The sequence below is a fragment of the Cryptotermes secundus genome, unplaced genomic scaffold (genome assembly GCF_002891405.2).
Source record: "Cryptotermes secundus unplaced genomic scaffold, Csec_1.0 scaffold1979, whole genome shotgun sequence".
NCBI classification, from domain to species: domain Eukaryota; kingdom Metazoa; phylum Arthropoda; class Insecta; order Blattodea; family Kalotermitidae; genus Cryptotermes; species Cryptotermes secundus.
This window is the reverse complement of record NW_019732005.1, coordinates 486,185-502,070: the sequence shown is the minus strand read 5'-3', so window position 1 is coordinate 502,070 and position 15,886 is coordinate 486,185. Positions and strand designations below refer to the sequence as shown.

The 15,886-nt window shown below is 41.5% G+C and overlaps 1 protein-coding gene across 2 annotated transcripts in view; it reads right to left on the bottom strand.

Annotated features, from left to right (window-relative positions):
- Positions 1 to 5,903: 5,903 nt before the first annotated feature.
- LOC111867545 (alpha-1A adrenergic receptor) overlaps positions 5,904 to 15,886 on the bottom strand; it is a 183,164-nt gene continuing 173,181 nt past the window's right edge. For both annotated transcript variants that reach the window (XM_023857523.2, XM_023857524.2), the window contains exon 4: positions 5,904 to 6,578. In XM_023857523.2, the coding sequence (XP_023713291.1) occupies positions 6,331 to 6,578 (248 nt within the window). In that variant the 3' untranslated portion in view covers positions 5,904 to 6,330. The remainder of the gene's footprint in view (positions 6,579 to 15,886) is intronic.

Sequence of the window (15,886 nt, the reverse complement as noted above, 5' to 3'; positions counted from 1 at the left end):
CCCGCCACTCCCCTCCGCGGTGACGTCACCGAGGGATATCGCGGTCGGTAGGCAACGCGAGTCAACAGCGGCGACGTTACGATAGTAACAGCGGTTACCTCCGCTAGCGTTACATAGCAACACAGCGCCAGGCAAAAAGGGTGCCTATTACGCGGCCGTTTTCCGTATGGTCCGATCGAGGCTACATGAGGCGCAGCGAAGGCTATTCACAGTCAGTTGTACTGAGTCAGTCAGTGAGTCCTGGTGCTACCGCCGAGTTAGCCAGCAACTAGTCAGTTGTATTCTGGCATTTGGAGTGTACTATTTGTGATACTGCAGATAGCAGTAATCGTGAATCTGTAATTCGGGTGATTGTAAGTGCGAATGTGAAATAAAATTCGCTATATAAAATACGGCGTGAACTTATTTGTCGCGAAATACGCCCGATACGCGACAATATTAAATATACCTCAATTGAAGTAAGACAAATGGCTGCCTCATGATAAAGAGGAACAGAACAAAAGTGGTGTGCCTGAAAGGGGAGATTTATTTTATTTATTTGAGTTGATATAGGCCAGCCCTCGCTTAACACGAAAATGTTGTCGTAGTTTTAGTCCGCAAGCGAACTATACCGACCGAGCGACCGTCGCTTGTCGCCGAAGTTAATACCAACTTTAGCGGATAGAGGGTGTCGCGTGGTGAGCGCAACGAATCCCCGCGGTCGTTAATTTCAGTCTTCTAGATTGGAGCCGCTATTACCTTGAAATAGCTCCTCAGTTATTCTCACGAGGCTGAGTGGCCCCCGTTCCAGACCCACTACTTCTCAGAAAAATCTGGTAGTGTCGGGAATCGAACCTGGAACTCTGGATCTGTAGCCAAGAACGCTGACCACTAGACCACAGAGGCGGTTGTCTATACACCTAGGGTCCTCAAAATTATTTGCTTAAATCTACTTATATTTTAGTTTTTTTTATTGCTAGTGGGGTGGGACTAAGTCCCTTGTACTGCGGCCACTTCTGGCCTATTGTACCAGCCCCAGATGATAGGTGAGGGTGATTGTGGAGCAATTGGTGGAATGAAGATTGGCAGGGGAAACCGAAGTACTCGGAGAAAACCTGCCCCAGCGCCACTTTGTCCACCACAAATCCCACCTGACCATACACGGGATCGAACCCGGTCCGCCGCGGTGGGAAGCCAGCGACTAACCGCTTGAGCTATGGCGCGGCATATATTTTAGTTACTCAATTTATTTAATCCGGTTTTTACCATTCGAATTTCCGTCTCCTAATCTTTCGGATATTACCCTTATTTATTTTCTTCGTTTATATGCAACTTTAAACAAATATTTATTACCCTCAAGATAATCTTATTAGTAAAGTTTCTATGTGCTAATTCCTCATACTTTTTGTATAATAATTGCTATATCACTTTCTCGTTTTATTGAAATAAAAAAATATACACATTTTCTTTCTCCACATGACGTCACGCACACCTACCTCTCTCCACTCCTCCACTTTCATTAAGTCTCCTCATTCGTGAAAGAGAGACGAAACTGGTACGGGGAAAGGAAGCAAGGGCTGGGGGGATCTAAAACTGTCCAAGCTTTAAGATAATGGATGAGCCAGGCTTCCCGCATTTTCCTGCGTTGTAGCGATGCAGGCTTTGCGCATGCGTGTAAACACTGAGAGNCACGGTGCCAAATCCCAGAAGACTGCTTTCTTCATAGTCACCGCCGTGAAAGCCTCAAATCTTACACTGAGAGTTAATGCTTAGTCAGAAACGATGCGACAGAATGAATAGCGCCTCCTATTATTATTAGAGAAAAATGGAAAATAACATATATTTTATGTTTATTTCCGCTTTAATTGAACGGTGATAAATTAAAAAAATAAAATAACTATAAATACATATTAACTAGACAGGTGAACTAGGATTTGAGCGTCTTCGGTTCACGTCTATGAGATTCGATCTGCTTCAACCCCTGAATCTCATTCGTTTCGAAAGAGAGGAGACCTCCCGCACATGAAGGCTTTTGTGCGTGCGCAATCTGTAGTTTAGGTCTCGTTTTCATTTGATGCCTTGGGCTGTTTTTACACTTTTTATATTATTAAAATATAATTTCGCTCCAAACAAATGAGGTAACGGCAACAATTACAGATTTCATTGTTCTATTTTTCTCCTCAGAAATGTAATTTATTTTTTACTATCAGTCTTGTTTCCTACAACCGTAACTACAGAGCATATCGGGTCATGGAATATGTATGTTATCTTTTTGACAGTGTACTTACCTCCATCTTTGAGCCGGTTGTCTAGATAATGTGGGACCCTCGACGTCTCACAACCCTATGGGCCTCCATGGCCGGTTACAGGGATAGCTTTACTTTTTACTTTTTACTATGTACGTTTATTTTAATGTAGTAAAGTGAACAACAATGAATATATTCATAATATTTTATAAGCAACATCTTAGAGAAAAAAAAAATATTTTTTGTTAAGACACATATGACAAAAACCTTCCGCTAAGTATAGTCTGTTACTTTCCGCTTGAAGCTTGGGTGAAAAGCATCGGAAGAACGCTATGTTACAGTTGAGGTGTGTGGAGTGCACGTGTTACAGTCAAGTCACGCGGCACAGAGGCGAACTGACAAATACTGCCAAGTGGCCTTAATAGATCGTACGAAAGATTGAACTGGCTCTTCTTCGTCTTCCGCATCCTGTCACACATTGAACATAACTACACTTCCTTGTTATGCACCACCTGTTTAGTATTTTCTTTGACTGAACTTGTGACAGTACTGCACTGCACTGAACTGCTCAGAACAGAAACGTCTCAGACAACTATCATGCAACAAATTAGGGTCTCGGTTGAAGGTTAATCACAACTCCTTAATGAGATCGCGTGTTGTATTTCTCTGCGAAAATCAAACTTCATAAGAAAATAAATTCATTATAACAATTTATGGTTACCATACCGGAAGTTAAACCCTTCAGTTGGTCCCTTGTCGCAGCAACATGGCTCAGGCTCATCCTCAAGTTCCGGAGGAAGGCGACGACCACTAAATAAGAAAAGAAGTTGAAAATACGTTCAGAATGAGTGTTTTTTGTGTTATGGTACCATACAGATTCCTATTCAGTATTCATTATTAGAGGGAGTGGGTTTCCCCATGCACCACGACTAGTAGTCTATTGTACGTCCCCTTTTTAATTTCTACTGTCGCCATACCCTACCGGTACTGGTGCTCGCTATCTGCCCCATTCTGCCAGCGAGGTTGGCCCTCTTCTGGCAGTGGTACCCGATAACTTCCCCATCTACCGGAGGCATTGGAAACTACTTGGGCGGGAAACTTTTTGCCTAATTTTGCTCAGAGGTATATAGATTCCTAAGTTGTTACTTAAGTTTCCAAGGAACATACTGCTTCAATCTTCGGGGCAATGGTTTCTTAAAACGTTCGTGACCACATACTAAATTTCAACTGTCGTAACCTAGAAAACCATAATAACTATTCTAACTTGCTCCTACGTAAGGCCTCCACTCTCCTCTGAGCACAGAGATGAGCAAACGCGAACAACTCACAAGTTTCAGCCCTCCAACTTAGAAACTTGGGAGAGGTGGTTGAACCAATCACAGTAAAATCAAACGTATTTCAAAATGTTCAACATCGGCTTTCGGAATCTGGTCCCGTAGTCTGCTGAAGGCCGAACACAATAGCAGCGATGTCTTAGGCGTTAAATGTCTTCGCCTGCTCAAACACTGGGATCTTGAGATCGAATCCCACTCAAGGCATTGATGTTTTTCTTGCGTTTATTCTGTGTTTGTGCGTAGATAGCGGCCTTGCGACGGGCTGATCCCCCGTCCAAGGAGTGCTATGGACGGTCTAAGATTAAGAAACTGAAGTGAAACAGACGTTGCACGGATGCTCTATGATCGAAGTGGGAGGAAAAGGAATAGATAGATAGATAGATAGATAGATAGATAGATTGATAGATAGATAGATAGATAATATGCAGAAACTTCAGAAACAGGCAGCAAAAACCTGACAATAAAAATAGCCAATTACACAAGGTGGGCCTTTGGAGATTTCAGTGTAGATTGGAAGATGTTAATAAAATAGATCATGAAGAAAGGGCATTAGCACTACTTCTTCATTATACACGCAGAGAAGGTGCCAGAAGAAACACACCAGCTAAAGTGCTGATTTCCAGTTTGTGGTGGGGACTTCAGACATCCGGTTACATTTCTCAGAATATGAACGTTAATATCGCTGTGCATCCACTTATCACAAATTCTGTACTTAATATTTCGTCATTAAACCGTAATAATAATAATTAACACATGATAGAGACGATTTTATATGATTATTAATTATTTAAAGTACCCACTTTTCTAATCATTCAGAGTATCAATCCATATTCCGGAAGGGCTCTGTTGGATTTCCGTTCTGTTTACTCTTTCCCGTTAGGGATTTCATATTATAATTCGGCACTTCTAAGCTCCCATTCATTATCATTATCCAATGTCTCATTAGTTGGTAGTTTCTCTATAATCCCTTTAATAGATGTAGCATAGCAATGGGCTTCCTGAAGAGCCCTGCAGGGTCATCGAGGGTCAAGCTGGCTGGTCACACAGTTGGCCCGGAACGCTGGCTTCCGGTTTGTAATCCACCCGACGGCACATCTGTTTATACACCTGTATTTACTATTGCATTATGAATGTGTGCTCTCTGCCCCAGTACAAGTGTCTAACTTTGTTCTACTGTAAAGAATAAGGTACAGACAGAACAGGATAAAGTTAAAACAATAACTTCAATATAAGCAAGAGATTAAATTTAACTAATGATATTGTCAAACAAGTTTAAGGTTATTAAGACAATCAAGATGGATGCAGAACATTTTATCTGTCAGACTACACAGCAAGAGATCCTAGCGGGCGTCGTGCAAACCTGATTTTTTTTTTATTTTAAAATTAATTAACAATGGTGTGACAGAAAGTTTGATACTATTAAGGAAATAAGCTGATCACAGTGATGAATATCTCTCTGGGTTTATTATCTGTTTGTGTTGTCTTGTGTAGGTAGTGGCCTTGCTGTGGGTTTATACCCCGTCCAAGGAGTCTCATCGACTGGCTGTAAGATTAAGAAGCTAACTAACCACGCTACCAGTTGCCCGTCAGGTTCCTCTATGTTATATAATATATTTAAAAGAGCAAGAGTTATAATAGATATAAATATGGAATTATGGCGAGTAGCCATAAGAGGAACACTTCTGTGATGTTACGGAAAATAAAGTTAAGCCAAAAACTTGTCACAGGTGAATAAGTGTATCACAGAATTCTTATTATTTTTAAAGGGCTCGACTACAAATGGCCTATGTCTCTAAACACAACGCTCCTCATTCAGTAACATGACGGAATGCTGAGTTACGAGCATATACAATCCTGCATATATGCTCTCTTTCCTTTAACATCTCAGACTTAAGGGGCCCATACACGTACGAGTCTGGCTCGTGAGTTCGACTCGGCTCGGTTTCCAATGAGCCAAATTCGTCCGTGTGTGGGTCGCAGAGTTGGGAGTCAGCTCTTGCGTTTGTGGTGAAATTAATCCAAACCCGGCTCCCGAGTCAAGATCGTCTAGCCGGACTCGCGAGCTAGACTCGTACGTGTATGGGTCCCTTTATGACTACACTAACTGCACTCTAAGCTGATACAGTTCAAAAATAACGGTCACTGAATCAGAATGACTTGTGTGTTGCATTAGAAGCAATTGACTAATACAGGTCTATCTCATAGACGATAAAAGGCAACGTAAAATTGTTACACTACACAATTACTTGGTTAGTAAAATATAATTTAAGGCTAAGGAAGACAAACTACTGAAGAATTACAAATATTTGCATTTTATTAAATCATTTTTTTATTACAATTCTCTGCATATTTTCATACATGAAATTTGAAAATAGTCACGTGACATTTAGGGAACACGAAAAGAACTCACCCTGTTCCCGGTATTAAACATTTACTTTGATGCCTGAAATAAATGAAACCGGGTTAATCGTGCACATACGGTGAATGCTGGCTAACATTGCGTACCTCTCTGCAGGTGCCATGGCATGTGTAGGGAAGACTCCTGCAGTCCATGTATGTAATATTCGGTCCTTAATGAAACCTGCCCGATGGGACGCTGTTCAGCTTAAATCCAACATTACCTACCATGGGATTGAATTTATAACTCAGAGACGAGAAGGCAGTGACTCCCGAGATATTATTGTACGATTCGTTTTCAGTGCTGGTCCTTCACGTTCCTGAATAGGCTTTCAGCAAGTACCGGACTCTACTGAAACCTGTTCGGTGTTAGCTTACTGGACCCGTCTGGTTGTCGATATGCTCGTGGTGCTGGACAAGCTGAGGTCACGTGACCTTGCGGTCAAGCTGACTGCCATATTGCTGGTGTGCTTCCTCTTCCAGCAGATGATGCCCCGGAAGGCGCGTCGCAACTCTCTGGATGAACAGGCATATATGAAAGGGTTGATGCAGCTGTTGAAGTAGCCCAACCAGAAGGCGAAGTTGAACAGGCCTGCGACGTCACAGGTCGGACATGCTGCGTCTGCAAGAATTACACCATGTCACAACAGAAAATATACTCTGCCACCAGTCTGTAATAACTGTTTTATTGATTGCAGTGGAAGAATTTATATAACATGACAAAGAGAACGACACTGGTGTGACAAGATCTGGAATTATCAAGCATGAAGAAAGTTTTACTTTCCATGTATAGAAATTTCATGGTCAGTATAAAATGATTTATCGTTGTGAAGAAAGGCGTCTAAAAGTGACATTCCGTGGCTAAAGCAGAAATCCAATGTGCAAAGTTATCAGAGTTTTTGAATTGGAGAATAGAACGTGTCCCATAATTACTCTAACCAAAGAAATATTTAATTAAATGGTAATGCTTAGGTTCGAAAGTAAGGAACTTCTGTTTTTTCTTAATTATCCCGGTAGGGATTCTCCTCTTCATGTCTTCCAGACTAGCTCTGGGGCCCACGTCCTATCAAGTAGGTACCCGGAGTTCTTTCCCCGGGGGTAAAGCGACAGAGGCTTGAAACTAACCACTCACTTCTAACAATTATCGAGGTCAAGAATACGTGGATCTATACATCCACCCCCTCATACGTCCGACTTTTTTTTTTCTTTGGCACTACAGCCCAAGCAGGCCTAGGCTTACCTCCATGAACTTCACCGTTCACTTCGGTTTTTCTAGATCTTACACATTCGGTAGGACTCCTTGGGCGGGTGATCAGCTCGTCGCAAGGCCTCTACCTGTACACAAACTGAATATCCATGCCCTGGGTGGGATTCGAACCCATGATTCCGTTTTCCAAGCGACCGAAGACAGTACGTGCCTTAGACCGCTCGGCTATCGTGACCGGCACGTCCGACTTCACCTTACCATACAATACGGACCGTGCTTGTTCCTTTCGTTTCATTCTTAAGAACAACCGATCCAATCGCCATCAACCAAGCCGGCTAAGCATTTTGACAGGTTACAACAATTGACAGAAACCAGTGTAACTATAGCCCAACCAGATGTGGAAAGACAATTGAAGTACACACGATGCTCCATACAGGTTCAGTTACATGTGACATTCGATTCCGGGCAACATCTGTCATGGTGTGAACCGCTCCAAAATGTACTTCTCCAGCCTTCGTCCATTAGCAAGTCAATATGACATTGCTCCCTGGCCAGAGTTTGCTTATATCTGCTTCTTGCACATCCCGAACGTGGTATAGTGAAGTCTGCCTATGTCTGTATAGGTATTTCACTTTGTTTCAGGAAAATCACGTCTCCCGCTCTTCCTCCTCTCTCCCGTCCTTTTCTTTCTACTTCCTCCCTCTCTCTCTTTCTCTCTTCCTCTATTTCTTAATACCTCTTCCTTTCTTACACTTCTTTCTTCCCCACCCCTCCATTCCTTCCGTTATCCTCTTTTTCTTTCATTTCTCTCTGTTTAGGTCTTCTCCTTCCATTCCTTCTCATCCCGTTCCTGTTTTCCTAGTTTCTCATTTGCCTTGTTCCTATGACCACCGGCAACTCTGTCTGCTGTAAGGCCCTTGGCGCCCTGTTCAACTATAGTACAACTTCTGCCAGCATTTGTAATTGCTCGAAGCTAAATTTTGCGGGGGAGGCACTGTCAACAGTTCCTGTTAATTATCTCATCCCACGAGCTATTTAAACGTTGCAGCAGTTCTCAAAACTGAATTCTAACTTCACTTCCGCGTGGAATGGATTGAAACCAATTTCGGATATCCCCCATCACATTTTCTTGTAACATCATTTAATATCTATTGTGTGGTTCGTTACAGAAGAATATTTACATACTTTTGTAAAGGGAAACTGTAATTAAAATGTTTCATTAACACGAGAATCCAATTCTTAGAAATAACTTTCAGCTCAATCAGTAGAGGGACCTAATTTCCCGGACGTGATTACTTTTTATTTACGATTTATTTAATGACTCTGCCAGTAACACACTCTATGTCTACCGCGTCAAGTGGTAAATGGTCAGTGAGCAACAAATTGGAAATTATAACAAAAGAAGCGACACTGACCTAATCCGAAACAAACCAACTCCATGGAGCTGAGCCCTTCTTGATAAGCTGCCAGTTGCGCTGCTGCTCAAGTAATTTCAAACGTTTTATTGAACCCGAAAGTTCATTACCGTGTTCACAAGAGCCCTCTGTTGATCCCTATTCTATGCCAGAACAATCCAGACCACACCGCCTCATCTTATCTAAGATCTTAATATTATTTTCCCACCTATGTCTAGATCTTCCTAGTGGCCTCTTCCCTTACGATGTTCCCATCAAAATCCTATAATAATTCTTTTTCTACTCCACATGTGCTACATGTCATGCCCATCTTATCCTCCTTGACTTCATTACTCTACTTGTACTTGGCGAAGAGTACAAGTTATGAAGCTACTCATTATGTAGTTTTCTCCAGTCTCCTGTCATTTCATCTCTCTTTGGTCCAAACGTTCTCCTCAGCGCACTGTTCTCAAACACCCTCAGTCTAGGTTCCTCCCTTAATGTCAGAGACCAAGTTTCAAGCCCATACAGAATCATAGGCAAATTTAAAATTTTGTATGTTCTAAACTTTATGCTTTTAGACAGCAGACGAGAAAACTAAAGGTTCTTGACTGGGTGGTAGCAAGGATCACCTGAATTCAGTCTGCTCTTAATTTCCTCCTCAATCACGTTTTGATTTCTTATAATCATTCCCAAAATACCTGAACTGTGTCACATTTTCAAAACATAAGTTTCCTATCGTTATATCATGATATTGTCCTGCATTTTGGTGACGAGAGAGCAACATATACTTAGTTTCCTCTATGTTTACTTCTAGAAAAACTTCCTTACTAACGTCAATTAAAGTTTGTGTGTTTTTCTTTATGGTACCTATATTATCACCCAGTAGATTCACATGATCAGCATAGACCAACAGCTGATGTGTCCCATTTAATTTCCGTCCCACCTGGTTTACCTGGACCTTCCTAATGACATATTCTAAAGCAAATTTAAAATCAGTGGCGCTAAAGCCTCTTATTGTCTTAGGCCATTTTGGATAGGGACATTATCAGAAAAAATGCTTACCTATACGGACTTTTATTATGCGTTTCCTTTACAGACATTTTAATCAGCCTAATTAGTTTCATGGGTACCCCAAACTCTAACATAATACTGTACAATACTTCCCTCCTTACTGAATCATAGGCTTTCTTGAAGTCTATGAACTGCTTATGTACTGTCTCATTGTACTTCAATTTTTTCTCCAGTATCTGACGAATGCAAAAGATCTGATCTGTTACCTCCAAATCCACATTGATGATCCCCAATAATTTCATTTACATGTGGACTTAACCTTGAGAGAAGAATATTGGATAATACTTTGTATGAAATTAATAACAGTAATGTCCCCCGATAGTTACTGCAGTCAGTTTTTTCGCCTTTTTTGTAAACTGGCACACTAATAGACCGCTTCCACTGTTCAAGTAATTCTTCCTCATTACAAATATATTTCACCTCCTGCTAGAATAAATTCCGCCGGAATTTCATCACTACCTGGTGACTCATACCTTTTTCAATTTTACAATAATGATTTAAAATTTGAAAGGACTAGGCTCAGGTATTAACGGTTAAAAGAAGTAGTGAGACGGGCCTATTTTTACTCTCTTTGCCTGGAAGATCCGAGTAAAACTATGTAGAACTTCAGTCATGTTTATTATTCCCCAATTCACGATTTTAAACCCCCAAACGGGTAGCGAGAATTTTACCCAATCAACTGAACGTCCGTTCAGTTGATTCAGTCGATCAAAGCGTAAAACTGACCATTAACCTCCATATTAGAGTATTACCTCCTACCGCCTTCCTCCTCCGCACATTCCTGAGGTACTGCTCCCACGCAAAATGACCATGTTTCAGTTTTCAGTTTCACCTTTTAGTACTTGACGGCAGGTCACAAGGCTCCATTTCTATACTGTACGTATGCTTCTTCCTTTACGTGTATCTGACCAAGCCTTCAGCATCGAGACTGCAAAATTTCGGAGAGCTGGACGGCTGATGAATAACAATGAATTGGAAAGGATTTTGAAGGAAGTAGTCGTGGTGTAATGGCGTTACTTTCCCATCATTTTCATGAGAACACTGTAAGAGGAAAGTCACCAAGAACCTCAGATAGGAAAGGCGGTGTCCCATCTGAAATTTGATACGAGCACCGCTCGAATACTGAAAGTTCCTGCAAGGAATACGCCATCTATTACATATACTTAATTACTCAGAGGAGCAGGGATAGTTCAGTCGGTATAGAGACTGGCTACTGGCTGGACGACCGAGGAGTCTGAATTCGAGTCCCGGTACGGTCAAGAATTTTCTCTTCTTCACGTCGTCAAGACTGGTTTTGGGGCCCACCCAAAGGGTACCGCGGGCTCTTCCTCCACGGGTAAAGGGACCGGGGCTTGAAGCTGACCACTCACCTCCAACTAGTGTCGATGTCAAGAAAATATGGATCTATACATCCACTCCCCCATAAGCGATCATGGCGTAGTGCTTAATTAGTTAAGCACAGGGACAACTTTTTTTTTTCCTTAGCACTACAGCCCAAGTGGGCCTAGGCCTACCTCCATGAACTTCTCCGTTCACTTCGGTTTTTCTAGATCTTACACATTCGGTAGGACTCCTTGGGCGGGTGATCAGCTCGTCGCAAGGCCTCTACCTGTACACAAACACAGAAAAACGCACACACACAAACTAAACATCCATGCCCTGAGTGGGATTCGAATCCACGATCCCAGTTTCAAAGCGAGCGAAGACAGTGCATGCCTTAGACCGCTCGGCTACCGTGACCGGCGGGACAACTTTACCATACTTAATTACCAAGGAGGAGGACTGGTGACGTCACACGTGAGTACTGACATGTGCCATATGATTCATGCGCGGGATGGGGTGAGGTGGCTAAGTATCCAGTGGGTAAGGTATTTTTTTATTGCTAGTGGGGTGGGACTAAGTCCCTTGTACTGCGGCCACTTCTGGCCTGTTGTACCAGCCCCAGACGATAGGTGAGGGTGATTGTGGAGCAATTGGTGGAATGAAGATTGACAGGGGAAACCGAAGTACTCGGAGAAAACCTGCCCCAGCGCCACTTTGTCCACCACATGTCCCACTTGACCAGACTCGGAATCGAACCCGGGCCGCCTCGGTGAGAAGCCAGCGACTAGTGGGTAAGGTAAGTGGTAAACTTGTTTATTGTAACATGCCATGTTTATAACCGAAGATAACCTTGCTGACACAAGTCAATGGAGCGAGCAAACTTGCCCTCCTTCCATGTAGCCACGTGTTGACTGTGATAATTGGGCCCAAAGTTGCTCTGAACATTATGTTGTCTCTTCTAGTTTGCGCGAAAGGGAGGAACGAGTAATTTACTGTCAACGCCACGCGTGGCACTCAGGGGTCATGATGCATATGAGACAGCACATGGGCTTTTAACGTTGCCTTAAATGGGCTAAAAGGTGAATGAGAGAATTCGGACGTCATTCATTGTACACATCCATAGTCATAGATTTCAGGTTAACGAAGTACTCAAATGAAATATAAATCACAAAATAAGCATTTCGCTATATTGATTACACATTTTTAAAACCCCGACGTGTTTCAGTCATGCAAAACCATCTTTTATTCACTCATCAATGGCTCTAGAGATTTTTGTTGAGCCCTGGAAAATTTTTCATTTTATTAATCTTATATACAGTCGGTAGGACTCCTTGTACTGGGGATCAGGCCGTCATAATGCCACTACTAACATACAGGACAGCGCAAACACAGAACAAATGCACACACACATCTATGTCTGGAGTGAGTAAGACCATTAATGGGGGGTTGGGGGTGTATATTATTAAAGGAAACATCACAATTCACATATATTGTATAAATATAACATATTTAATACATAAGTTATACATTTCTTATAAACAGAATCAATAGTGTATTAAAATCCGTTGACATAGGTTTAGTTAGTGTAATTCAATTAATTTTAAAACAATGTAATTCATAACCTTTCATAAGAAAGTTATGACTCAGCTATTTTAGCTGAATCATAAATAACATCTTCAGGAGGTGTTCCTGCATGACTGAATGATGTGGGAGTTCTAACAACATATAATCAACACAAGAAAATAAACTAGATATTCTTCTACAATCATTAATAGCTTATTTAAACATAGATATTATATGAGAAAGAACCTAACAAAATTGTCAAAGTATCTTACATAAAGAAAGCCGTCTTCTGGGATTTGGCACCGTGTATATGTGGTGTTAACCGACGTTTCGGAGGAAAGTATCGCCTCCATCTTCAGGGTAGAAGAAAAAATATAAGAATTCTGCAAGCGAAGAGACCGTGAGAACCGGTAAAAGCAGACTGTGGAAAAATACACAGCTATGTATACTTATATATTTTTTCTTCTACCCTGAAGATGGAGGCGATACGTTCCTCCGAAACGTCGGTTAACACCACATATACACGGTGCCAAATCCCAGAAGACTGCTTTCTTCATAGTCACCGCCGTGAAAGCCTCAAATCTTACATATCTTACATAAGCCTAAATGTTTTGGCTTCTTTAATGAAAATCTAAATTTAGGTTAGGAATCCTCGACGTAAGGGACCACAAGGGAGACTTACGCTTAGAAGGGAATATACAATTAGCCCCAAAAACCAGTTAACCTGAAACATTGTCCTATTAATGGGTATTTTCAGACTTAAAACTGCCAGTCAGTTTATGGAACGGTACCACAGCGCTGTGAGTTGTGTACTAAACATGGAGGATCTCATTCCCAACAATTTTTATAAATTCAGTAAGTAATATTCAGTAAGTAATTTATAATGCAATTTAAAGCATAATTTACTAAAGAGTTAACTGACTTTTGAGCCACACTCAGACTGAGCTCAGTCTGCAGCCACCTGCTCATGCTGGTTACGTATTTCTACCCTGAAAATGGAAGAGATAGTTCCTCCGAAACGTCAGTTCACACAAGATCTAAACGGCGCCACATCCCAGAAGCCGGTATTCTTCGTTTCCATAGATTTACTGACTGGATAAGGGCGTCTAATTTACATTCCATTATTCCATTTTTCAGGAAAGCTTAATAAGCCTCGAAGAACGCCGTTGGTAAGTTTGTATACCGCATTATGAAGTGCACCGTTAATATTCTTGTTTTACGTATTTTAGTCTCAAACAATCTGCCCCCATATGGACACACCTCTTTGAAAATAATTCTTTCCGAATTATCAGGACGATAATTTGTTTAACATACAATTGAGTTGTTTCAAAGCTAATAACCACGCTCTATAGAAATGTAAATTATTTTCCTTGTATTTATTTAAATGCTCATTGCATTCAAAATATTACAAACAAAAGTTTCAGGATGTTCATACAACACATATTGCATCAATAATGTATTCTTTTTGTAAAAAGAAAAACAAGTTTAGCTATTACAAATTCAATAAAGCTGGACTTCAGTTTCATTTCAAAATGATACGAACAAAAAGAAATACTGTTTCGTGTTCTACTTTCATAACCCTGAATTGAATTTTATCATAATCTGTAGAGGATTCTCGGAATTGAGATATGAGAGCGAATCTCCCCATATTGAACTTATTTTATTAAATTTGTGGACAAATCACGTGATAATAAAGTGACCATATGAAATGACGGCCTTGTTGATTCTAGATTTTCATCAAAATATATCTGTGAAGTGACACCCTTTCCCTGCGGTCTACGGGAAGGTCAGTTTAACAAAGACAAAGCAGTCGTTTTTGTGGTGACGATATCTCCTTGGTGTGTAGCAACATCTCTCTTCATTACGTCACTCGTGTAATTGTTCTCTGTTGGTTCTTCTTATAAACTCTAATGCTTTTCGTAGTAGGTCAAATTCTGGCTAATCACCGCAAAATTGGGTCAGTATCTGCAGTACTGGTGACCATAGAACTGTAACCGTACGTCCCTCGCCAAAATTATTTAATTAAGGGTACGAAAAACTAATGCATTGTTTAACACCATGAGAGACGCTCCATCGGCGAGATACCATCCCGGGACCGTCTAGTTGTAATTCAGCTATTGTCCTCCTTAGGCTAAGGGTGCCATTATTGTCCCTAGCGTCGCCTGTTTACTCCCAGTATCATAAACCCATGAACTGACCTTGTGCGAGACCGGGCAGGAGGGGTCTTGGGTGCCTTGAAAACCTACAAGAATTTATGGACTTCTTTAAAACGTAGGTCAGATGCCGGGCTCGACCCTTGGCTTTCTCTTTTATGTTTATATTTTTTTTGTTTTAGGCCAACTAGGGGGGACTGGTAAAGAGAGGGCAAACCCTTATAGGGAGCGGAGGAGGGCAGTGGTTGAAAGGTAGATAGAGGAGTGTTTAACAGTAGCGTAGCGAGTAGGACGGACGGAGCGGCTAACTTGAAGGACAATGCAAATATTAACCACTGAATGAATTCTAAATTAAACTGCAATATTCGGTGTTCTGGAGATCCGTGATTTATTAAACCCGTAGTGTTCCGCTCCCATCTCCGAAGCACCCGTATCCTGAGAAAAAGAACCCAAGCTCGAACAAGGTCGTGGCAGCTGTACGTCGGAGGGCGGCTACAGAACACAGACCGATCAACAATCAGACATTTCTAAAAGGGAGCATTCTCTTTCGTGCGCTCCGAGTGAACGGACGTATTGTGAGAGCTAAGAGGTTACCGATCTGAAGTTCCGAGTGAGACAGAGAGTTAACTACAGTGCTCAGTTGAAAATCAAAACGTATTAGCAATACAACCAATTACAATAAATTCAGTAGCGACTTGTAAGAGTCAAATCAAATCAGAAGAAACCTAAATACGGACAAGAAATGCTACCAGCCAGCAATGGACCAGGATGCAACAACTTTCAAATGTATCAACCCGTAAGTACCCAGTGGCAACCAACAATCATTAGTCAAGTAACTCCACCAACACAAATTCCAATACACATGCAAAACCAACATTTCTTACCTAACGCATTCAACCTCCCATGCAATTCCCGACCGACTATAGATGACCCAATGTCATTACCAAATCAATGCAGCCAACTGCAACGAACAACCCCCTCCACTGATGATGAACAAGACGGGGACATCACTGAAACTACAAACACTACAGCATGGCAAAAAGTAAGAGGCACCAAACGAAGGAAAACCAACAAAGTCACCCAAAGCAACAATCCTCCAGAAGCAACAGTAACAACAAACAACAGATATGACCTACTTCCAAATGAAACAGTAAATGAAGAAGAAACAGAGAACGCAAACACAACAAAAAAGATTCCCAGGCCTCCACCAATATTC